The sequence below is a fragment of the Armigeres subalbatus genome, chromosome 2 (assembly GCF_024139115.2).
Source record: "Armigeres subalbatus isolate Guangzhou_Male chromosome 2, GZ_Asu_2, whole genome shotgun sequence".
NCBI lineage: Eukaryota > Metazoa > Arthropoda > Insecta > Diptera > Culicidae > Armigeres > Armigeres subalbatus.
The window spans coordinates 361,045,895-361,071,976 of NC_085140.1; the positions used below are offsets into that span (position 1 = coordinate 361,045,895).

Sequence of the window (26,082 nt, forward strand, 5' to 3'; positions counted from 1 at the left end):
GGCCAAGTCTCCACTGGCGCGTCTTCACATCAGCAGAACGAACCAACCTATTCCTGATAGTAAACGAGAAAGGTAGGTACCTATCGAAAACTACTATACACCATGAATCGTGTGGACAGCGAGAATTGTACACACTGTAATGAACCTGTTGAAACGTTGCAACACAAATACAGCGAGTGCCAACGAGTCAGAGCCGCATGGAGCTTCTTTCAACGCAAGATCACAGCCATCTTAGGCGGATGGAGACGAAATCTTTCGACGAATTACTTCGACCATCACTGGAGAGAATATGGAAAAATAGCAAAATACAAATATTAAAGCTTTTCATTCATTACATCTCCTTTGTTAATGATGCTAACACTGTAGTTGATGTACCCTCATTAGAATTCCATTTAACTGTTAATTGTTAATATTTTTGTAACTAAATTTTAATCAATTACGCCAGTCAATAAAATTTTACAAAAAAAAAAATTGGAAGCTTGGAACATGGAACTGCAAGTCGCTAGGTTTCGCAGTTTGCGACAGGATGATCTACGATGAATTACATCCCCGCAACTTCGACGTCGTGGCGCTGCAGGAGATTTGCTGGACAGGACAGAAAGTGTGGAAAAGCAGGCATCGAGCGACTACCTTCTACCAAATCTGTGGCACATCCAACGAGCTGGGAACCGGCTTCATAGTGCTGGGTAAGATGCGCCATCGCGTGATTGGGTGGCAGCCAATCAACGCAAGGATGTGCAAGCTGAGGATTAAAGGCCGTTTCTTCAACTATAGCATCATCAACGTGCACTGCCCACACGAAGGGAGACCCGACGACGAGAAAGAAGCGTTCTACGCACAACTGGAGCAGACATACGATGGATGCCCACTGCGGGACGTCAAAATCGTCATCGGTGACATGAACGCACAGGTAGGAAGGGAGAAAATGTATAGACCGGTCATCGGACCGGATAGTCTGCACACCGTATCGAATGACAACGGCTAACGATGCATAAACTTCACAGCCTCCCGCAGAATGGTAGTCCGAAGCACCTTCCTTTCCTGCAAAAATATCCACAAGGCCACATGGAGATCACCTAACCAAGAAACGGAAAACCAAATCGACCACATTCTAATCGACGGTAAATTCTTCTCCGACATCACGAACGTCCGCACTTACCGCAGTGCGAATATTGAATCCGACCACTACCTCGTTGCAGTATGTCTACGCTCAAAACTCTCGACGGAGTACAACACGCGTCGAAGTCGGACGCCGCGCCTTAACATTGGGCGGCTACAAGACGGTAGACTAGCCCAAGAATACGCGCAGCAGCTGGAAGTGGCACTCCCAACGGAAGAGCAGCTAGGCGCAGCGTTTCTTGAAGATGACTAGATAGATATTCGGTCCGCCATTGGTAACACGACAACCACTGCACTTGACACGGTTACCCCGGATCAGAGAAACGACTGGTATGACGGCGAATGTGAGCAGTTAGTAGAAGAGAAGAATTCAGCATGGGCGAGATTGCTGCAACACCGCACGAGGGTGAACGAGGCACGATATAAACGGGCGCGGAACAGACAAAACTCGATTTTCCGGAGGAAAAAGCGCCAGCAGGAAGATCGAGACCGTGAAGAGACGGAGCAACTGTACCGCGCTAATAATACACGAAAGTTCTATGAGAAGTTAAAACGTTCACGTAAAGGCCACGAGCCACAGCCTGACATGTGTAAGGACATAAACGGAAATCTTCTTACGAACGAGCGTGAGGTGATCCAAAGGTGGCGGCAGCACTACGAAGAACACCTGAATGGCGATGTGGCAGACGAAGATGACAGTATGGTGATGGACCTGGGAGAACGCGCACAGGACATAATTCTACCGGCTCCGGATCTCCAGGAAATCTAGGAGGAGATTGGCCGGTTGAAAAGCAACAAAGTCCCTGGGGTTGACCAACTACCAGGAGAGCTATTTAAATACGGTGGTGAAGCACTGGCTAGAGCGCTGCACTGGGTCATTACCAAGATTTGGGAGGAGGAAGTTTTGCCGCAGGAGTGGATGGAAGGTGTCGTGTGTCCCATCTACAAAAAGGGCGATAAGCTGGATTGTAGCAACTACCGCGCAATCACATTGCTGAATGCCGCCTACAATGTACTCTCCCAAATTTTATGCCGTCGACTAGCACCAATTTCTAGAGAGTTCGTGGGACAGTACCAGGCGGGTTTTATGGGCGAACGCTCCACCACAGACCAGGTGTTCGCCATTCGCCAAGTACTGCAGAAATGCCGCGAATACAACGTGCCCACACATCATTTATTCATCGACTTCAAAGCCGCATATGAAACAATCGATCGAGACCAGCTATGGCAGCGAATGCACGAACACGGATTTCCGGATAAACTGACACGGTTGATCAAAGCGACGATGGATCGGGTGATGTTCGTAGTTCGAGTTTCAGGGGAATTCTCGAGTCCCTTCGAAACCCGCAGAGGGTTACGGCAAGGTGATGGTCTTTCGTGTCTGCTATTCAACATCGCTTTGGAAGGGGTAATACGAAGAGCAGGGATTACCACGAGTGGTACAATTTTGAATAAGTCCGTCCAATTTGGCTTCGCCGACGACATAGATATTATGGCACGTAACTTTGAGAAGATGGAGGAAGCCTACATCAGACTGAAAAGCGAAGCTAAACGGATTGGACTAGTCATCAACACGTCGAAGACGAAGTACATGATAGGAAGAGGCTCAAGAGAGGTCAATGTGAGCCACCCACCACGAGTTTGCATCGGTGGTGACGAAATCGAGGTGGTTGAAGAATTTGTGTATTTGGGCTCACTGGTGACCGCCGATAACGATACCAGCAGAGAAATTCGGAGACGCATAGTGGCTGGAAATCGTACGTACTTTGGACTCCGCAAGACGCTCCGATCGAATAGAGTTCGCCGCCGTACCAAACTGACTATCTACAAAACGCTTATAAGACCGGTAGTTCTCTACGGACACGAGACCTGGACGATGCTCGTGGAGGACCAACGCGCACTGGGAGTTTTCGAAAGGAAAGTGTTGCGTACCATCTATGGTGGGGTGCAGATGGCGGACGGTACGTGGAGGAGGCGAATGAACCACGAGTTGCATCAGCTGTTGGGAGAACCATCCATCGTTCACACCGCAAAAATCGGAAGACTGCGGTGGGCCGGGCACGTAGCCAGAATGTCGGACAGTAATCCGGTGAAAATGGTTCTCGACAACGATCCGACGGGAACAAGAAGGCGAGGTGCACAGCGGGCAAGGTGGATCGATCAGGTGGAGGACGACTTGCGGACCCTCCGCAGACTGCGTGGTTGGCGAAGTGCAGCCTTGAACCGAGCTGAATGGAGAAGTCTTTTATGTGCAGCACAGGCCACTCTGGCCTTAGTCTGATGATAAATAAATAAATAGATAGTATAGATTTCAAATTGGAACTCGATTCAATTTGAATCGATTCTTTAAAAAAAAACGACTTCAAGAAGCAAACAATATACACGTTTTTCTCGAAAGGTAGAGTACCCTTTTGGAATATATGATCGCCGACTCCGAGAAGAATGGTTCGCTGGCGGTTGAAGTCGGCTTGACTGTTTGCATTGTTTTGAATATGGCTTGGGTTTAGACAGTTGCTGGGATTGCATTCGATACCCTTGTGACGAAAGATAGAAGATGCGCAGTAGAATCGTACTGGGCCCATAACCTATCGGATATACGGGAACCCCCTCACAAAGAAAATACAATACTAGAGTATCCTCCAACCCATGTCAGGCTACTAATTGATACTTTTGCCAAGAGATGCAACTCTTCCTAATCTTGAACAGATCGTTTCCTAATCTTGATATTAATCGTTAATTTATCGTTATCGCCGATAAAGTTGATTGTGTTCAACGTAATCGCTTGCTGCGATAAAGATGAATCAATTCAGTTATTGTCGAAATTCGATAATTTAACGTAAGTTAATTCGATAGTTTAACGATAATGGGGTTAATAGATTACGCGATTAAAGCTGGTATACAATTTTGACAGAAGCCGAGAATTGGACAAATTGATTGCAGCCTGTCGACCAGAGTTGAATTTGATCGAAGCGATACACCAAAAAAATTAGGCAGAGCGGGGTCGAACCACTTGTACTTGCGCATGTGCTGGAAAGTTTGTTGAACGAACGTCGATTGGAAGGACATGAATTGAATCAAGAATTGTTTTGGAGGCAACAAGCTCAGGAACTCTGACTCAATGTTGGGCGGCGCGAGGAGATTAGCAAGGCGAATATCAGCTAGTATACACAACCTCGCTGTAGACGGGAGATGGGTAGGAAGCAGGCGCCAAATAGATGCTTATCAACTAAGTTGGGTTTAGCGTTACACTGTTTGCGAACCGGAAATGAAACAGTATTTTATGTCCCAGATATCCCGGGATTTTCGGGATTTCAAAAATAATACCCCAGGAATCGAGAAATCTTGAATTTTTCTAAATCCCGGGATTTTTTGTCCCGGGATGTCCCGGGATGGAAACTCTAGGAGCGACGCTAGCTGTCCGTGAAACTTGCACAGGAACACTCAGTTGGCAACAAAATAACTTTTATCAGTGGTTAATATGATATAAAATTGCTTTTATCTTTATAAATGTAATGTTTTTCGAAAATATGTTCCACTGGTCCAAACGCCCCAGTGTAGGCAGGACGATAAGCGCTTACCAACTGGACACAAGCGCGGCGAGCTTGCAGCAGTTGCTTCCAAATGATATGGAAACTATTGGAATGTAATTGTGTTTTTTAGTTTCTAATCTGAAATATTTTTCTTTCTACAGTTGAGAAAAATCCACTCATCTGACCGAGCATCTTGTGATAAGTCCTGTTAGAACTTAATGTTAGGTTAGTTATCTATTGCTAAATCTTCAGAATTGTATGCGATGATTCTTGTAAAAGTTCTATGGAATATCGTAAACAAGACTAGCATAATAGTTTTCTACATTTGTTTACTATTGATAAAAAAATAGTTGTAGCTCAAATCTCCCATTATAAAAATGGTGCTCGCAGTTTCATAACTGGAAGTGCTTAATGTATATTATTATCAAGAGAGTCGGAAATGTTCCATCTGGAGATGTAATACTTAGAAAGTAAAAGAAGATGTTGTATTTGCCTCGACTTACAAACACTTTTCCCAAAGAACTTTAGTGTACTGAGGGGTCCCGTAGCGTAGTTGGCTACACGTTCGCCTCATAAGCGAATGGTCATGGGTTCAATTCCCAGCCCCCTCCCAGTTTTGAAAATAAACAAATTCCTTATTTATTTATTTGTCGTCAATCAAATGTAGACCAATTATACTTAGTACAATAAATATTTATTATCTAGTCTATGTGTAGTTCAGTCATTACCTAACTTGTCTAGAGAAGAACACTTTTTTTTATCGGTATTACTCATCGTTACATCAATTGTTTCACAATGTGCATTATAACATGACTTCATTTTATTTATTGGGCCATTTCTGCTATAGTTTGTTCTTTGATTTTTGATATAAAATAGACTTCAATTTCTAAGTTTTAAGGAATTTTAAGGAAAAATGATCAGTTTTTTTAAGGAGCATTTTTCAATTGTTTAAGGATTATTTCATCTGTTTTAATGGACAATTTTTGGGCTGCCGACGGATAGGAGCGTAAAAATTAATATTTGCCAAAATTTCACTACTATCCACTCTTTGTGCGATAATATCGTTTATGAAAGCTATCATTGAGAATTCCCTGCGTTTTTTGAGTTCTTCTAGGTTAATTAATGAACACCGTGATTCATAAGGAGGCAATGGTAGTGACGTCCACCCTAGTTTTCGAAGCGCAAAGAGTAAAAACTGTTTTTGAACTGATTCTATGCGGTTCACATGTGTTTCTTGATACGGAGCCCAGACTACACTGCAGTATTCTAAATGAGGCCTAACATGTGCAACGTACAAAGTTTTGATTGTGTAAGGATCATTAAAATTATAACTGAATCTTTTGCTAAAACTAAGCATGTTGCTTGTTTTATAAATAATATGAACCATAATTTGGAGTCCATAATGATACCTAAATCGCTAATTAGTTGGCATCTTTCAACTGTTTTCTGGCCTATGTATATTTGATCTTTTGCTGTATTGATATTTCTTGTAAACGAGATTGAATGGCACTTTTTTACATTCAGGTGTAACAGATTTTTCTTACACCATTTTTAAAAATCGTTGATTTCATTTTGAAACACTACTAGATCAGATTGCTTACGAATTTCCAAAAAGAGTTCCATGTCATCTGCGTAAATTGAAACATTCAGCTAATTCAAAACATGATCTACATCGTTGAAGAATAAGATGAATAACAATGGACCAAGGCGGGACCCTTGTGGTACTCCAGATGTAACCTTAACTTGTTTTGACAAACATCCATCTAATCTTACTCTTTGGGTTCTGCCAGTCAAATATGATTCAATCCACTATATTAACCTGGGATTAAGGCCTAGCTTGGATGATTTAAACATTAAGAGAGGAATATCAACTCTGTCAAACGCCTTACTGAAATCTGTATATATAGTTTCAACATAATTTCCTCTATCTAAATCGTTTATCGAAAATTATACAAATTGCAGCAAGTTAGTCGTTGTTGACCTTCCTTTAACAAAACCGTGCTGGTTACCGGTAATCAAACCTTTAACTTGTGTGAAGATTTTATTATTAATAATGGATTCATATAACTTAGGGATGGGGCCCTCCTTAGCCGTGCGGTAAGACGCGCAGCTACAAAGCAAGACCATGCTGAGGGTGGCTGGGTTCGATTCCCGGTGCCGGTCTAGGCAATTTTCGGATTGGAAATTGTCTCGACTTCTCTGGGCATAAAAGTATCATCGTGTTAGCCTCATGAAATACGAATGCAAAAATGGTAACCTGGCTTAGAAACCTCGCAGATAATAAATGTGGAAGTGCTTAATGAACACTAAGCTGCGAGGCGGCTCTGTCCAAGTGTTGGGATGTAATGCCAATAAGAAGAAGAAGAAGAACTTAGGAATGCAAGACAATATAGCGATGCCACGGTAATTTTTAATGTCAGATTTTTTGCCACTTTTAAAAATTGGTATCAAAAACGATTGTTTCCAAATAGCAGGAAGCGTATTGTGTTTCAGAGATGAATTAAATAACCAGAATAAAGGTTTGACAAACTCATTTGGAAGCGATTTAAACAGTATAGGTGGTAAGCGGTCAGGGCCAGCACCCTTCGAAGAGTTTAAAGATTTGAGGGCATGTAGGATTTCGTTTGGAGATATGTTATCGACTGCGACATCATTTGCTAACTCAGGAAGGTAAGAGAAATAAGAGTAATCACGGTCACAGTCATCATGTGTTGTGTAAATGTCTTGAAAAAAAAATCAACAAATAAGTTACTGACTTCAAATGAATTATTCCCAATCTTATTGTCAAGTTGCATTTTTGTTGGAAAACTACTGGATTTTTGATTTTCTCGGATATAGCTGAAAAAGGATTTTGGGTCTGATTTAATATTGCGTTCAATCTTATTAGTGCCTTTTTTATTTCTAAATTCAATTCATCACATAATGACAAATAATATGCTAAATTTGAATCACTCCTATTATTCTTATACGCTCTATGCGCTTTTTGTTTTCTATTTTTGAGATTGATTATATTCCTATTGTACCATACTGGAATCTAATTTTTAATTTTTTTTGTTTTGGTTTATAGGTACTGCCATCATTAATACATAGCTCAATGTTTGATAGAATACATTTACGGCTTGGTCAGAATTGCTCCGAGTCAATGTTTAGGCCTTCTGAAGGACCTTACATCTACAGTTGACTCTCTACATCTTGATGTTCCATATCTCGATATCTCTCCCTATGTCGATGGTTTTCTCTGTCCCTTCAATCCACGAATATTTTAGCTTTATACATCTCGATAATCACCCTATCTCGATGTGTTCTAATCAAATTTTGTTCAGGATTCACTCTCTATGTCTATATATGTCTATATAAACAAACTTCTAGGCTACTAGATCATCCTTGGGCGATTACAAACATATCAACAACCAGGAATGTCATTTGTTTTGCTGTCGTTTTTCATAGTAACGAGCTTTTTTTTCAATTACCCACCTCTATGTTTCTTCCATTCCTCGATATTTCCTTTTTTCGATGGTCTCTTTAATATCGAGATGTAGAGAATCAACAGTCGTTTTCTTCATTGACATTACATCCCCCACTGGGAAATTGCCGCCTCGCATCTTACTGTTCATTAAGCACTTTCACAGTTATTAACTGTGAGGATTCTAAGACAACATTCCACTAATAAGCTCAAGATATGAAGGCAAATCTGCACACAGACACCTGAAATTATAACTAAGGGAAGGGGGATGGCGCGGAAGGCAGAAGGCCAGCCCGCCGGACCCACTAAACCCACCCAAGCAATAGACGGTTACTTGAGTTACCCTCTATATTAATACCCTGGTCCCAGGAACTGCCTCCCAGCATTACTTCTGGGGGATAGGCATTACTTAATGTACTCACTCATTCACGCTCACACAGGCACTCATCCCGTATGAGCCTTACTTGGGTGCTCTCTCTAACACATTTTTTGACACACCCTGACACTCTTTCTGACGCACCATGTGTGCTCACCCTTCACGCACCATGTGTGACTAACTTGGATGCTCACCCTACCACCTGATTCACGCTCTAGCACACAAATCTGACACTTATATCTGATATACCAAGCGAGTCTGACATGGGTGTTCGCCCTTAACATGCCATGTGAGTCTGACTTGGGTGCTCAATCTACTCACCTCTACCATGCCTCGAGCTGTCAATAGCGATAGGTACCAACAGTTCTACGCTGCGAGCCTTCTACCTCGGCATATGAAGTCCATACTAACACATATGCGCTCACTCTTCTGCCATGTCTCGTGGTGGCGACTGCGGTTGCCACCAGTAGTGGTGGAAATCTGTGAACCTTTCTCTCACAACGAGAAGTAGGCAATGCAAAATACTCGCGAACACTTGTTTTGCCTTTTTCTTGCCTACCTACCACTCGCAGAGAAAACAGAAAAACGAACCCCGAAAAATGTTCGTAAAGCTTCGCGAGTCATTCGGGTTAATTTGCAAAATGTCATAAAAATACTTCGGAACATGTTTATCACCACGTCACCACAAATACTCGCGACCGTGATTTTTACTCCTGAACAAAATACTGCCCTGCTTGTTTACTTTGCTCTGCCCGTACTCGCGAACAAAGCAAGCACCAGAAAAATGCATGCAGTAGGTTCGCGCGAGTGTGGTATTTTTTGTAGGCCCAATTACACTCTTTTCTTACTCGTGAAGCGAGTATTTCCACCACTGGTTGCCACCCGCCGCGACACTCTTACCTCGACATGTGCAAACCTCTCATTCACTTCCCCGCGCTCAGCCTAACTAACCAATCACAATTTAGTCATGCTTGGTGCGCCAGATTCTCTGCAAGCTGCAGGCAATCTGAGTGGTTGCAGTCGGAACTGCGTTCCATTTCTCCAACGCTTGGCACATCCTCTGGATAAGGGTATCCGGGGTCGTGTCCCGACCGCAAACATCTAGCATAGCTCTTCTTTCGACGTCGAAACGAAGACATACGAACAGTATGTGCTCTGCAGTTTCGTCAACACCTGGGCAGTCAGGGCAGACGGGGCTCTTCGCATGCCGAAACCTGTGGAGGTACTGCCGAAAGCAGCCATGGCATGACAGGGATTGTGTCAGATGGAAGTGAACTTCCCCATGGGTTCTCTCCACTCAGCTCGATATGTTAGGTATCAGCCGGTGGGTCCACCTACCTTTAGAAGAGTTACCCGACTAGAAGGTCATATCAAAATTATATCATACTATGTTATTATGTTATACTAATTTTTTATAACAAAATTTGTTAGAAACATGGTGCAGGATGTTGTTAAAATAACTAAATTTCTATCAAAATCTGCACTACTGGAAACAAAAAACTATCAAATTTTGTTACAATTTTATCATAAAAATAACATATTCTGTTAGAAATTTATAACAGAATCAGATACAAAATATTTTGGTGCTTTGCAGTTGGAATTTTTACAGGTCGTGATAGGTCTCCAGATTGTGATCAACAATCATAATTTTTTTGTTTTTGTCTGAACAAGAATATTTTTCGAGAACATGAAATTAACAACATAACAAATAAGGCAACCTTCTCAAATTATATCAGCGTTGTGAGACTGGGAGACTTTGCTACATCTATTTTAATTGCCTACTATTGGGCAATTCGGTGTTAAGCATTTTTCAAATCATATTATGATATAATCCTGTCACAACATTTGAAAGATACTGGCTACTGAGAACAAAATTGTATCAAAATAAGTTATAAATATCACAATATGTTAAAATTGTGTTAAATTTTTGTTACGCTCTTCTAGTCGGGTATCCCACTAGCGCTGACATCTGGCAATCGAAGTCACCCTGATGCGTTCGCGGGCGGGTATGGATTTTCCTTCTTTGACATTTAGCTCCCCTATCCTCACCAGCAGAAGATGTTCCGGACAGCGACGACAGCGACAATCTTTATCTAGTAACTAAAATATCTTTTGTTCTACCAAATCTCTGAAGCGCGGCATCTCATCCGGATTTACCGAATTGGAGTTGCAGTTACAATAGAAGTAATCCAATTTGCGCAGAAAAATTGATTTTCAATCCTTATTATACTCATTCACCTGGCCGTGCGGTAAGATGCGCGGCTACGAAGCAAGACCATGCTGAGGGTGGCTGGGTTCGATTCCCGGTGCCGGTCTAGACAATTTTCGGATTGGAAATTGTCTCGACTTCCCTGGGCATAACAGTATCATCGTGCTAGCCTCATGATATACGAATGCAAAAATGGTAACCTGGCTTAGAAACCTCGCAGTTAATAACTGTGGAAGTGCTTGATGAACACTAAGCTGCGGGGCGGCTCTGTCCCAGTGTGAGACAATAAGAAGAAGAAGTATACTCATTCACAAGCCACAACCACACAAAACTTCATACTGAAATCAGTAAATTTCACCCAATTTTTGGGCCAATAAGCTATGTTCCAATCAACCTGTCCGGTTTTGCAATGTGACGAAGATATGTATGTAGCGAAGACAGGATCAGGATCATTTATATTGTGACATATTTTTAGGTGATACCAAATTTGAACTTTTTGACCTTTCCTTCGGAAGTGTCTATAATTTCACTTTGTATGCGTTACGCAGGTGTGTTACGTTTTAATCTATTAAGAAATCTCATGAATTATTAAATAAAATGTATGGTATTTTTAACAAATTCACTTTGACATTGAAAATATAATTATAACAAATGATATGATATGGAATTATGCCTATTTTTATGATTTGTTTCGAAGAAATAAATGATTTTAATTGAGGAACACATAGAAGCATGTAGAAAAAAATCTTCTCAGAAAAGAAAAAACGTAAAAATTGAAAGGGATTTCAAAAATTTCTTCATTGGAAGCTAGATAGCAAATGTGAGCATGTTTTGAGAAACTAACAGATCACTTGTATGCATGTACGTGTGCGTATGTGTGCAAATTCTGAAATTTACTACCATAAAAATCTCGCTCATTTTTAAGGTATTGAACAAGTTTAGTTTTACCAAATTAGGCATCCATAAGGCCAAATATATGTTATTATTGAACGCTATTGAGTTTCGCTCAGATCAATGACTGATTTAGTTAGTTCTGGATTAATTAATATCGAGGTCTCTGGAGATTACGAGTGCATATATTGTTACCAACGTTACGATATTTACTAACCATGTCACAATAGTTATTCAATCCGACGAGCGCCTTATAGATAGGCAGCATGAAGTACAGTACGTTATCATTCGTTGAGTTGTCACTCTACCCGTGACATCCGCCTTTGGGTAGGCAATGATTTTGTCACTATCACGGTAAATCGCTGTGGGAAGCTGAGTAGTTTTATCTCGTTTTGAATACTGGAGTCTGGAAAAAAATTTCTTATAACTAAGGAAGGGTCAAAATCTCACTGTAGGTGTATTAATCTGGGTTTTTTCGGAAGATAGCCACTCGATAAAATATATCAGATGCCAATAGCCAAATCTGCAATCCAAAATGCCAAACCAAAGTAATAAAATGCCAAATAAAGTACCTAATTTAACAATCAACAAAAAATTTCACAACAATATTTGAAAATTGCGTCATACAAGTTGTTTGTTATGTTTTATTTGGCGTTAGTCGTTTTGTATGGTCCAAAATTTCACTCCACTCCCTAAACTTACTTGCCTACTCAGTAAAACGTCCCACAAATACTTTCTCCCACTCCTCCCAGGTGGTGGACTTCGAATGTACAAAATCAATTCTTTAGAAAGTCGAAAGAATAGCCTGGATTCAAGAGAATTTATTAATATTCAAATTTATATTTCGATAAATCTTCCACTCAACCGAGATTTATGCGCCTGGGAAACTTTTAGCTTCGACATTCATAAAAATAAGATGATTTGACATAAAAGCCAACATTTTCAGAAGGGAGTGGATACATGGCAGATACGCATCCATGAGAAACGACTATTGTCCCATTATCAGTGACAACAACAAGATCGTCGCCTCCGGATTTCTCATCCATTTCGCCCCCGATGATGATGGCTTAGCAGTGTGTAGACTACAATAAATAGAGCTCTAAAACCTGGCTTCGGATATTTATTCATATAATCCCTAGATGTGCCATCAGGCTTCCCACTTCTCACTTGTTTGTCACGTATGTGTATCGGGCGGAATGGCGCACAGCTGTATGCGGTGACGTTTCCTGGAATCATTTCTATCGCATTGGCCTGGATTTGGAAGAATATCCTCTTGACTTTCTTTGCTCAAAGCTTGAAGGAAAACCTATTCTGGAGTGATGGCAAGGGGAACAGCACATAGAGCCAAAGTTCCTGTTTGGCTACAGAAATCGTTATTCTTCTACGTGCTTTCGATTTGGGACCCCTCAGAAGATAGACGATGACGACGACTAGTGAAAACGGGTTTCGAAGACGCCATTCTTTCGTTTTTTATTCTTTCCCACTCGAATTCTATTTTGTCATGACAGGTTGGCGTGCTGACTTTTGGCGTTGGCAACCCATCCATCCATCCATTCACATCTCTTCGGACCGGAAGTTCAGCTGGAATATCTTCATTCTCGCTGCTCGGGGAAAAATGGAGCCGAAAAGTAATTCGTTCATCACAACTGGATCATTCCGAGTACAGGATGCATTGTCGGGCTGACTGGTTGGTGAGGGCGAATGAATTTGAAGTCATTTAGAGTGTCAATCAACACGAAACGACAACAACGGTTGGAACGCAAGATGAGACTCTCCCTTGCTGGTGGAGCGTGGAGTCGATCCATACGAGGCTTATGTGGGTGTTTACGTGACTGTTGTCACATTTGTCTACTTCGGTTGCGGAGATAAAGAGAATGAGTGAAAACTTGAAATGCTGTGAACAGCCTTGATAAATGAGCAAATTTCCTACGGAATTAGCATACATTTGGTTCATTGTTTGTGGTCGTGTTATGTCAGTTGGTACAGTAATAATTAAAAAGAAAATTGAAAGCACAAGAATAATATTAGAGCATGTTAAGTTGAAGTGAAGTCATTTTTGTAATCTTTTGTTTATTTGGGAAGCTTCTCCCGAGTAGATGAAAGTAATATCAAATATTGATAAGATAGCAAAATGAAATATGAACATGATTGAAATAAGAGAGAGCTCAAATTATGCCATTTATAATAAGTGATCAATATTATATGCCATTAGTTTTGGATAGCATATTTTGATATTTAAATGATATTTAGGTGCAAATTTTTGTTATTTTTGCCTGTTTTTAGTCTCATATCCACGTTTTGTTATTCTTACTTTTTCTATTTAAGCTAAACTTAACCTAATTTATACTAAAGGTACAAGGAGCTCTGGTATTGCAACAACAAGTCCATTTTGGCGCAGCATACAACATGGCTGGTCTAATTTTTTTTTTTTGTAAATCAAAAGTTTGTTCTTAAGACAAAGTTTTGATTTTCTGTTTATAAGTGCACAGTTCGAACGAAACCTGTAAAATTACGTTCAACTGAATGTAACAAAATGACCTCCATCGTATGATATATAAAATTACGTTTGAATGTAAAATTACATCAAGCTATAGAATTACACGTCTTATACAATTGAGAATCTGTAAAATTACAGCTCGTCGTAATTTTCATATCGATTATTTTAATTGAGGTTATGTTTATGTTTCATGAGTTTCTTCCATTTTTGCAAATAAAAATGCTTTTATTTCATTTTCTATAGGTTTATTGAAAATCAATTGCGTTGAAAACTTATGAATAATACACATTTTCTTACAAAGTGATTCTGATTTGAATGCCATTTTTTCGCTTGTTTAGAAAGAATCCTTAAACTAATATTTTATACTATAAATTTTGCAAAAAAAAAAACATTTTGAGAGTTTTGTATGCCAATGTCTTGGCACAAGTGAATGTTTGTGTTTAGAGGAAATAACGATGAACTTATTCCGGTACGAAAAGGCAGCGGCAGTTAAGGCAGTTAAATCTGGTCGAGAGGTGGCTCCTTCTGTTTTGGTGACTTGTATTGAGATAGAGATGCTATTACTTTCTTTACAGTGCGTTGTTGCTTACCAATACGTACAGCACTCGACTTAGATCCTTTCGTCGTAAAAATTTTTAGGAAGTATTCCTGCACTAACTCTAGGAATTTAGCCGCACTTTTCAAATACATGAAACTGTGCACATAATGCACAGTCATTAAGTCCTGTATGGCACATACAAAATCAGTCGTGCCTTCCGAAAGGCGAGTACGATCAGCAAAGACATAATACATATCTGCTCCGTTACCAATGTCTGAAACGAACAAAATAAAATATGTTTTGTAAGAAATTTTCAGTTTTCGGAATATAATAGTTCTTAAGTTTCAAATAGATCGTATCTGCTTTTCCAGTTTACGAAAAATAGCTTCATTTTGTTTTCTGCAAGTACAGTACTGCCCCCACTCGCATAACAGTCCCATTTGACTTTTCGTCACTCAAAAGTGACCCAATGAAAAGTATTCATTTCTTACGTGCTTCTATGAATCATAATAAATGAGTGAAAAAAAAGCAAGTCATGTTCGTCCCATATTGAAAGTACCCGCCCACATAACAGTCCCATTAAGAATTTACATGACCTGATTGCACATAACTAAACAATGTTTCGATCAAACTAAATTATTTTACGGTAATCCATCGTATGATGAACATTTCAGCAAAATGGCTATTATTCCAGCATGCGAAAAACAGTATGGGACTGATATGCGATGGGGGCAGAGTATTGATTATCATTTTATGCATTTGAATATCATGGGACTACGACTAGAACAAATAGTAATCTCGCTCTCATGCTCTGGGAAATTCCGAAATTTTACCAAATGAAAATTGCATAGATCGGACTCGTCCACCGTGGCCTTCTGCATGACTATCCACTGAGCTACAGAAAGCCCATAAGATGTAGGTGGTCAGTTGAATTAGTTTCGTAGTACAGTGAACAACAGGGCTGTACAAACCTGATTGGACTTATCTCGACAAAAGCAAAAACGAGCTATTCAAAAGAGGTATGGATCTGGAAGCGTTTAGCTTCGACAAGATATCATTAGGGAGCATCCATAAATTACGTAACGGGGTTACCTGAAGTGTGACGATCCTTACCATTTTTTTTTTACATGTTTCATATAAAAAGTGTGACACAGGGGGGGGGGGCGGTGTTATTGCGTTACGTAATTAATGGATCTTCTGTTATTTTTATTTCCTTTTACAAATCTCAATGAGCTCTAAAACTTTAATTAATTTACCTATGGCGATTAAAACCGGTGCTGCCGCTTCGTCTCGAATTTCGTCAATGCGTGTTCCGATCTGAAACATGAGAGATTTTTTTATTTTAAAGTTATCAAATTTCAAATAGATTACTACCTCTTTCTTCAAGATTAGATCATCCAAGGTTTCGTCCAATATTTTTGCTAAAAATAGAATACATCACGATCGGATGGTTTCTCAGACAGCTTATTCAGTTTCTGGGTAGTTGAATAAAGAATGATTTTGATTTCTTCGAATTGAAATATTTCCGCAACATTTCAATATCGGTTCCTGTAGCTTCTTTAAAATGATGATTAAGCAGCCGCCTACGTCGGAAAACCGGAAATTCTGACATAATCAGTGCAAGATCCCTTTTCTGATCCATTCGAGATCTAACAAATCCTTGGGATTCCACCAAGAACTCATCGGTCAGTAAAGTAGGCTCGTCCCGCCGTAGTTTGGCCATTACTTCCTTGGTACAATGATTAGTTGTAGCTTTCCAATATTCCTGATTGGTACCTGCCCGCTTATTTTTGGCGACTGGAGTAAGTGTTGTTGTATTAGCTTGATTGTTGAGGCGGTTCAGATACGTGTTTCGATTGATCAACTTATGTTTTATAGTTATATGACTTAGGCCGTTACTGAATCCGTCGTCGTCAAGTATCTCAAGACACGGATATTTTCCCAATATTTGCTTGGCAACTGTTTCTGTTGTATCCGCTCTGATATTGTTGTCGACGCATCGCATCTGGTCGACAATATTGTTCACTAGGCTAGTCATTTCGGTTTTCTTGAAGCGAATCGAACGAGGAACAGCGGATTCAGGGATTCTGCGAGATGAATTCTTGTAGGTCGCCAAGGCGTTCTAGAAGATTGTCACCAAGTTTATTCCAATTGATTTCGAACGTGCGGAACTTCAGCAGACTTGTTGCTTGCTTCTTGCTGGATTGTTGATATCCAGGGTCATTGATACGTTTCGCTGGCTTATTTGGTGACAGATTTTCATCGGTGATGTTGTCATTCGGAGATGATTTTATTTCTTCATTGAGATACTTCGAGCACGTAGGAATTTGTATATCTTCTGCCATGGCCGTGTCGATTGCCGGTTGAGATTTTTGAAATTGAGTTTGTCCTTCATCTGGTGCCTCAAGTTCTGTCATTAACTGCATAGCGATAGGATCAGCTACAGTTGGATTGCCACATGGTTCTGGCAGTATTGCCAGCACATTCTGAGGGAGCTGAAGTTGGTGTGAAAGTATGCGGTAGGAAGTGCCTGCTTCGACGATTGCTTTGACATCAGATGGCATCTGGGACAAAGTCAAATTTTGGCCAATATCAATGATCTCTCCTGAAACTATAAGATTAGGATGTTACTTATCTTGTTACACTGATTGTACAAATGTAGTATGACTATACTGCTGTCCCATGTCGATTTTTAAGTTTTTGAGTTTTATGCACCAAACGTTCTAAATTAATGTATATTTTATTGTGAACGAATAAATACATATAGTTTGTTCGAAAACTTAGCGAAAAAATATCGAGTCATTTTGTCCCATTGTAGAATTTCCAAGCATAACTGTCCCATTGAAATAAATTTCATACAACATGTATTAAATTACTTCGAAGAGGCCAATTTTCATTATCAAATCTTTCAGAGAAAGAATATGGGTTGTGATATAGTTTCAATGGGTAAAAAAGGTTAATCCACGTTAATCTACCTTACATCGTTGATGCCTTTCTTGTGCATTATGAAAATTGAAAAATAATAATTGAAGCATATTAAGATGATTCAAGTTTCTCATTTTTATTCGCATTCTATGTATTTATTTATATGTTTTCTTCTTTCCTTATTGGCATTACCATATTTGCATTCGTATAAGATGAGGCTAAAACTATGATACTTTTATGCCTAATTGCACGCGAAAATTCCTTTGACCGTGAGTCCAACCCAGCCACCTACACATCATCGCTTTGTAGTCGCGCTTCTTAGCGCATGGCTATAAGGTAGGTCCAATTCATTTACATATATACAAGATTTTGCAATAGCTTCGGAACGAAGTGACTAATCGATTTTCAATAGCAAACAATGGGGCCAAATTTCTCGTCGAATGCAACTTGTTACGAAAAAATGGTCCTAAACATGGGTTAACAAATGAATCGTTTGTTTGAGAAACTGCATTTGTAACATTTTTGGCCAAAATGAGATTTTTATATATTCTGAAACCTCTTCCAAAAATACGAATTCTGGCAAAAAATACGAAAAAAAAATCTTATTCAGGAATGTATGATTTTTGTTTGTTTGTTTTGGAAACTACATATGTCCACGCACTTTGAATAGCAATTATGGAGTACTGGTTACAGTTTTTGCACTGAAAGTGTTGAGTGTTGACAAAAACTATTGATCTGTATCGAAGAAATCGAAAGGTTCTTTGCCAATTTGTTCAACAATTGTTTGATGTCTTCTCGAAATTGTGTAAAATGGACTTAACAAATGACTCAAATGTTCATACACCCACCCCACACAGGTTGAAGTTTTCACTCGACACATCAGATGCTAATCTGAAATAAATTTCAGATCAGTATTGCGGTATTGAGTTACCACGGAACCTTATTTTGATGCTTCTTCCGAAAATCCATCTGCGCTGAAACATAACTCACCTGAACTTATTTCAGGATCAAATTATATATAGGAACCAATTCTCACTGTCCTTACCCTTATGTAAGGTATAATATCTCTGGGGTTTTCAGACACACTCGTCCCCATGTCAGATTTTTTTTTCTATGGAGCGTAAGAGCCCTCTCCCCCAAAAGCTAACGTTATTAGTGTACGGCCCCTTACTACAATACGCTTTGAAATGCATCTAATTTGTATCAGGTTATTATACAGACCAAACTAAACTTTTGCTAAACACAAAGTAATCTGATGATACTCTAGCACTGGGACAAATATGCTTGGAATTATCAATTTTGTCTTCAATTTCGCTGCATAAATGTCCCACTGAATAAATTCCATTAAAAAACAGTGTTTATCATTTGAAACATACTAAGCCATTAGAAATACACTATTTTCATCGATATACGTTTATTAATAAAATTTTCATGGGACAAACTGAAAAATACAAACTGAAAAATATGTTTCCAGCTTCAATCGCATTTTTCTCAGTTGCATATTTTTCGACATGGGACAGATATGCTTGACACGGCAGTATTTAAAAGGCAACAAATTGAGAAGATCGTTTACATCATGCTGCTGTGATAGTAAACTGACAAAGGAGAAACTTGAAATAAAATGATAACTTTTTAGTCACACTTGGACCTACGAAAGAGGCAGTAATGTTCAATCATATGTAATTTTGCACTGCATAAACATTACCGTAGAAAATACCGCGGTATTCATTTGTAATTCAGTAATTGCAGCAAATTTATCAACAAAAAGTAGTATCAGTTGCTTTATGGGAAACGGGTCTTCAGCGAAATAACTCTTTGAAAACGTTCGTGATTTATTCGCAGTTCACTACGCAGTTGTACTACGACGGGTATGTCGACGATAGATTACGTAGTGAGTAGAGAATACTCGTGTCGAATATCGAAGCATCTCGCTCAAATGAAGGACTATGCGCGTTGTTGTTGGTATAGATATTCAGTTTACCTGTGCATCTACTATTGCCTGTTCTATCTGATATATTCGGCCAACCCATTTTCGACGTTGTCTATTATAATGGAATCCTTCCGATGCTCCAGTCAGTGTCCTTGCGTTGATAAGTTAGAAACCACCTACATTCCCTCCTATTGATATCGTCCAAAATTGATCCGAGGTCCAGAGCTAGTTTGACAGTATAGTCAACACACTTAACAGTGTTTGACAGTATAGTCAACACACTGGAATAAAAACTGTGTTTCAAATTTATGCTCGAGTTAGGCCTATTCATGTGACAACTCTGACACTAAGGTGTCGGCCAGAGCAAACGCCACGTGCGATGCGACGCAACTCACGTAAAGAAATAACAATTCTAGACTAACATTTGAAAAGAGCTAACAGTCAAAATTTGTTCCTTTTGATATTTTTTTTTATTTAAGATCCTTTGGATTCTTTGTCCGCATACTTAGATATATATATATATATATATATATATATATATATATATATATATATATATATATATATATATATATATATATATATATATATATATATATATATATATATATATATATATATATATATATATATATATATATATATATATATATATGTAGACAAAGAAATAAAAGGAATAAATTTTTTGCTTATAAGCCCTTTTCAAATGTTGGTCTAGAGTAATTATCAATGAACTCAATAGGACACTGCACGAGAAAATCTCTTTCTCTTTTGTTCTTCATAAATTTTGACGTTTACTGGCCTTGTTGTTTTCAAATTTCTTTGCAGCAAGAAAGAGACAAAACAGTCCGTGCAGTGTCCTATACCAAATTTTCAAAACGACAACAAAGATTGAAACGGTGATTTCGACACTGTTGTTTCATAAGGGCCAATGTCGCAAACGTAAACAATGCCTTTTCCTGTAAATTCCTCAACAACTAGGACCGCTCCCAGCTAACAACCACATGGAACTGGTGGCGCTCCGCGCCTTCTATCGAACGGAAGTGGAAAATACCGCCAGAAGTCTCTAATCTTCCTGAAATCAGCAGAAGTAGTCAATGTTTACGTTTGCGACTTTCGCCCTTTTGAAACAACAATGTCGAATTTGATAAATCTGATTGCATGCAAACTAACACCATCAACAGGTGCAGTCAGACTAAACGCGACGGCCCGACGAGACAGTGTAATTTGACAGTTCATTGATAATAATTGTTATTTCTTTGCGTGGCACGCGTCGCGTCGCATCGCACGGTCGCGTTTACTCTGGCGGGTACCTAAGGGGCAAGCCAGAGTAAACGCTATGAGTGATGCAACGCGACGCGACACACGTAAAAGAATAGCAATCATTACCGTAAAAAAAATTAATGTTATTTATTACTAAGATTTCTAACACTTTTTTGCCAAAGCAGCGGCTTAATGATATGTATGAGAAAAAACTTAAACATCGCATTAGCCACATACATTCCAAAACATATGTACATTTCATTAACTTATGAATGTTATTAGCTTTTTCGTATGGGATCATTCATTAGGTGGCATAATGAAGTGCATTAGTATTTTCGAATGCTTTTTTGTTATAACTTATAAGGTTTTTTCGATACGTGTATCAATGAACTGTAAAATTGCACTGGTTGCGTCGCGTCGCATCACATCACGTAAAAGAATTAAAATTATTATCAATGAACTGTCAAATTGCACTTGTGCTCGATTGGAACAACCGATTTGACAGCAAACTCGCTGTTCCAAATTGACATTGTTTCTCTATGTTATCAATCCAGCCTCGATTACCAGTTAAGATTACCAGGCGCGAGTTTTAGTTGTTTACCAGCGCAGTAGCATAAGATGGCAAAACTGTCAAAATGCACGCAAGCGTACATGCGAAAAATACGGCGATCTACCATTCTGAGGGTTATTTTAAGAATATGCACTGACGATTTTCAGCAGATAACAAACCCGTTTGATTTTACCATGCGCGCAGAAAAAATCAACTATGATCCCTGCGGAATGTTGTTACATCGACCAAATCATTGGTAAATTGTTTTGAAACCATGGTTAATTTTATGGTAGTTTTAAAAACAACACAATGGTAATTTTTACCACGGTTTTTTTTTCTGTGTATCCATTGTGCTTGGTCTATTAGCCCTCGCCTAGGTGGAACATTGTCCTTAATCGCTGATGATGGGCCTTTTCATCTGACACTTCATTTCTAAATTGAAAATTAGAAAGTGATTTAATCATCTGTTTTGAAATTGGTCGACATAAAAAGCTATGTTTTTAAGTAAATGTTGGTTGAAGCGAACGTATGTTTTGATAAAGTTCTACTTCGACTTATACGTGATTTTTGAGCATGAGTGTTTCTTATTTGAATTAATGTTCAAGTGTATTTTTGTGAAAGGCACACAAATCATAAATCGAAGTAAATATTTAAGGTGCATCAGCAATGTATATTGAGTTTCAACGCCGGCAGAGCTACATACTTTGAATGAAAGGAAAAGTAGCTGTGAATTTGAATATTTTTAAAGGATGCAACAGCCTCAAAACGGGAGAACTATGAGTTGTTTGTAGATTTTCGAACATAATATCTCCACATAAAACAAGGACTTGACTAAACCGCCTGCTTTGATACATAGTAAGTAAATGATGCTGATTGCTAGTTTAATTGTATGCATTCTCAATTCACATAATATGTGAGATAATTGTAATGATAATATGACTTCATTTGAATGGAAGTTTGACAGAAAATTATTTTGCTTTAGAAGAATATAATATTGTGTTGCCAGAATGGTCGAGAATAGGTATTGATATACGTACCTGTGTCTTTCGATGTAACATTTACATTTTCAGATGTCCATCTCTCTTCGGCATTAAGTAGCATAAATAAACTGTTCGTGAAAGCAGCCAAAGCCAAATCGCTTGTTATTTGGCATCCATCATTCTCCAGCACGATTTGAGAGATTGGTTTATTTAACATTAGTGAGCCTGTAAAATAGATACAACGTTAGTATCTAAGAAAACAACATTGTTCAATATATAAATACCTTGTTTCATTAAACTGATAACATTCCTGCCTGCGGTTACGGTATGTCGATTCATACGGGTTACATCACAAATTTTGTAAACCGCGATCGTGTCCATTTTGGAATAAGCTACATAAGAGGAATCGAGTGTTTAACGAATAAGTATGTTTCATCTTTCTCTTGAAAGGAGTCCAGTGGTGCCCGGTCTATGAACTCCTCTATGCCTTTACAGATTAGACGGTCCTCGGCGTCATCAGCATCAAGTATTTTCATTAGCCCTTTTCATGAACATTACATACAGTAGTTTTTCTGCCCAATACTACAATCTTTCGTGATACTTTGTTGTATATTATTAGGTTGATTTTCATGACATAGAAATTCTCGCCGTACTCATCATGCTCCAGAAACAGATATTTACCACTCTCATAGCTATAGCCTAGGTAACTGCCTTTTTCTACATATATATTCGAAATTTTATCAAGTTCGTGCTCCCTCAAAAGGTCTTGTGTTTTCATTGGAAGGTATTCCATGTTTTCCATGAAATTATCGAGCATGAAATCATTTTGATATCGAACTGTTTGAGTACTCAGTAGCCCCTGATAATACTGATGCTGGTCCGTACAAAACTTAGTAACATTTTTGAAATTCAATGTGCTTCTCAAACACCGTTTGAAGAAACAGTGTTTCCTTTCGCAATGAAGCGTACAGTAGGACATCAAAGGACCCAGTGATAAGATAAGTTGGGGATAATGTGTACAGAAATGGTGCTTCGGGCGCAGTGGAACTGAAAACTGAGTTTCTCTCATTTCAATGTACTCCTCGTAGTCGGATGCTAAGATTCGTATCTGCGATTCTGAAACTATTGTCGACGTGACGGTATCTGTTATTTTCTTGATAAGTAATAACATCTTAACCATAGGGTCGTTGTAATTTACATTTTTTTGTATGAATATAAATGGCACAATTTGTATGAAATGCCAAATGTCACATGCTTTAGCTTTAATATTTTTGGATTTTCGAGTGAAATTGAATTCGATCTTGGTATTTATTTTTATTTGCTTGAATAAACTATTGACTCTGCCTTGCAGAAAATTCAATGAAATAGTACGCTCGGTGACCATTTTTGAGAATCAAAAACATGTCACTGTTTGCCCAACCTTCAAATATATCGTGGGCTATACATGGAGCAGAACCACAATCAAAAATATTAAAGTACCGGAGCTCATTAAAGACAGAACTTCGTTTTACTCCACGGAATGGGATTTTTTGAGGATCTTCTCTGATAACTTCTAAGTCATAGTCATTGCTCTCGGGTGTTCTTTTTTCTGCTTTGCATAGTGGATCTTCTGCAAAAGAATCATGATTGACGTAGCAAGTGCGACAAAAATAAGAACTCCTGGAAAAGTTTTCCGTCAATCCAGCAACTTGGTGAGCGCCCAAATTGTCGTTCATTGTTGTGAATACAGATCCAAAAATACGTTCATCTTTTCCCCCACATTGACAACAATACCCTCTTCCTCCAAAATCTTTAAATCCTCAATCATCCTTCGGTACACACTATCCATCCCAAAGTACGCAAGATCCTTGTTTTTGCAAAGCGCAACAAGATGAACGTTATCTGTTAGGCCTCTCAAATGCGGATCAACATTACCAATTACCATATAGATGCAATAGAGTTTGTATCGCGAGGTAGCATTACCGATGGCATTAACCACCACCTCTGCGGCATCTTGATAAATAAACAGATTCAATGTTTTGTCATTAAAAAAAGGACTGTTTTTGAACTTGAGGCCATCAGTGTAATCACACAAATAGCCGGGAAGTGATGTTTTCAACCCAAATATCGCGTCATACACTATTTTGTCATTAAGAAGACTTTGCAATGTGTCTAAAATAGGCACATAGTGATAAAAACATTCAATGTGGTTATTATCTTTTTGCAAATCTACTTTTTCAGGAGCGACAAAAGAGAAGTTTTTGCTGAAATATAATTTTCGCATATGGGCAGACCGGAAGCTTCCCTCAGGTCCAAACATTTTTTGCAGTATTCCATCGTCAAGAGCATTATTTAACGATAATTTGGAAAGGGGAGTTAGCTGCAATTGACCGCTTAACACTTCACATTTCTGTTTCACTATCTTATGTTGCAATGTTCCTACTTGAAATAATACTTCCACTACTTCTTGTATTGCGGTTTCTGTGATGTGGTACTTGGACAGTAGCTTCAAAAACAAACACGACAATAATTTCTCCACTGCGCACTCCAAATCGTAGACTGAATCAATTAAACCATCAGCTCTTCCAGGATTGATCGGTTCTTCTTCGTCCTCGGAGGCGTTTTCAATGGGTGTTTCGGCACTGAAATCTGGCTCCCGGATTGACGCATTAACGTTAGCTATGCAATCTTTTCTCATTTGGACAAAGTCAAATTTGTGGGCGTAGAGGTTATGAAGTCTTAGACTATTAAATGTTGCAAAGGGCTTCCGTCTCGGGCATCTTAAAGGGCAATACACAGGCTGACCATCCGAAATGTGTTTTTGAGCATGTTTGAAAATCCTTTTAATATCCGTGTCTTCAAATGTACAAAATGCAAGTGTGCATTTCCGAGAAGGGCCAACGACAGCAGCAGAGTGACGCTTTTTCAAGTGGTTACGGAAAGATCTGTATGATTTGAAGGCGAGTTCGCATTTATCGACTGGGCACTTGAAAAATAGGAGATTGCGATGTATCCGGATGTGATTAATGAAATCCGGAACACTTTCACTTGCATTTCCGCAACTACAAACGATTTTTCGCGACATTATCGATAGAAAACAAACCTTTTTTCACAGATCACGCGTATTCAATATGGCGACTGAAAACGTTTGAACCTGATTTGAGAGCGCGGCGTTGAACTTGGTAATGGCGTGTAAATTTACGTTTGGTATGATAGAAAAATGAGAGTATGACGTAAAATTATGCTTCATTCACATTAAATATCAGTTTGAAATGGGAAATTATATCATAAAACATATGTTTCTATATGCTGGTGAATACATTAAACAGTTTACGTTATGTTTAACGGAAAAATGTATTTAGCAAAAAATTACAGCTTTATATTTTGAGTGTGTGTATAAATTCCATCACGTATAATTTTCATATTTTTTTGCTGTGTGGATATAGACACTTAATATATTTTTTTCTTTATGCTTGAATGCCTTCAAGTGACTTTTAAAAGTAAATTTTTGATCCAGCAGAAGTCGTAAATATTTAGCTTCGCTATACCAATTAATTGGAACTCCATTCATAGCGACAATATGTCTGGTAGAAGATTAGAAATGAGAAGCTCTCGGCTTATGTGGGAAAATTATAAGCTGGGTTTCGGAAGCATTCGGGGAAATTTTCCATTTTTGCAAGTAAGTGGAGAAAATATCCAAACTTTTTTGCAATCTACTACATATTACACAAAGGCTTTGCCCTATTGCTGAGAGACCTGTGTCATCTGCAAACAAACGGGCGCGGAACAGACAAAACTCGATTTTCCGGAGGAAAAAGCGCCAGCAAGAAGA

General features: G+C 38.9%; 1 protein-coding gene across 3 annotated transcripts; it reads right to left on the bottom strand.

Annotated features, from left to right (window-relative positions):
• Positions 1-14,612: 14,612 nt before the first annotated feature.
• LOC134212993 (uncharacterized) lies at positions 14,613-25,381 on the bottom strand. 3 transcript variants are annotated; one of them, XM_062691420.1, is made up of 6 exons: positions 25,354-25,381; positions 22,556-22,663; positions 22,329-22,496; positions 15,998-17,234; positions 15,880-15,940; positions 14,613-14,897 (listed from the first exon to the last, which is right to left on the bottom strand). In XM_062691420.1, the coding sequence occupies exons 2-4, from the start codon at positions 22,650-22,652 to the stop codon at positions 16,702-16,704; spliced, it is 798 nt and encodes a 265-aa protein (XP_062547404.1). In that variant the 5' UTR covers positions 22,653-22,663; positions 25,354-25,381; the 3' UTR covers positions 14,613-14,897; positions 15,880-15,940; positions 15,998-16,701. The 3 variants fall into 3 exon arrangements, 2 of the variants coding, with proteins under 2 accessions (XP_062547404.1, XP_062547403.1); XM_062691419.1 differs by lacking the exon at positions 25,354-25,381 and having other exon boundaries at positions 22,556-22,798; XR_009979381.1 differs by lacking the exons at positions 22,329-22,496; positions 22,556-22,663; positions 25,354-25,381 and adding an exon at positions 19,530-19,777.
• Between the last annotated feature and the right edge of the window lie 701 nt (positions 25,382-26,082).

What these genes read in the sequence shown, in the direction of transcription:
- LOC134212993 (XM_062691420.1), bottom strand. Translation starts at nt 22,652, where the DNA reads ATGGACACGATCGCGGTTTACAAAATTTGTGATGTAACCCGTATGAAT. An exon ending in TATCAGTTTAATGAAACAAG is followed by an intron (nt 22,497 to 22,555) that starts GTATTTATATAT and finishes TCTATTTTACAG; the next exon opens with GCTCACTAATGTTAAATAAA. An exon ending in TGTTACATCGAAAGACACAG is followed by an intron (nt 17,235 to 22,328) that starts GTACGTATATCA and finishes CTAATCTTATAG; the next exon opens with TTTCAGGAGAGATCATTGAT.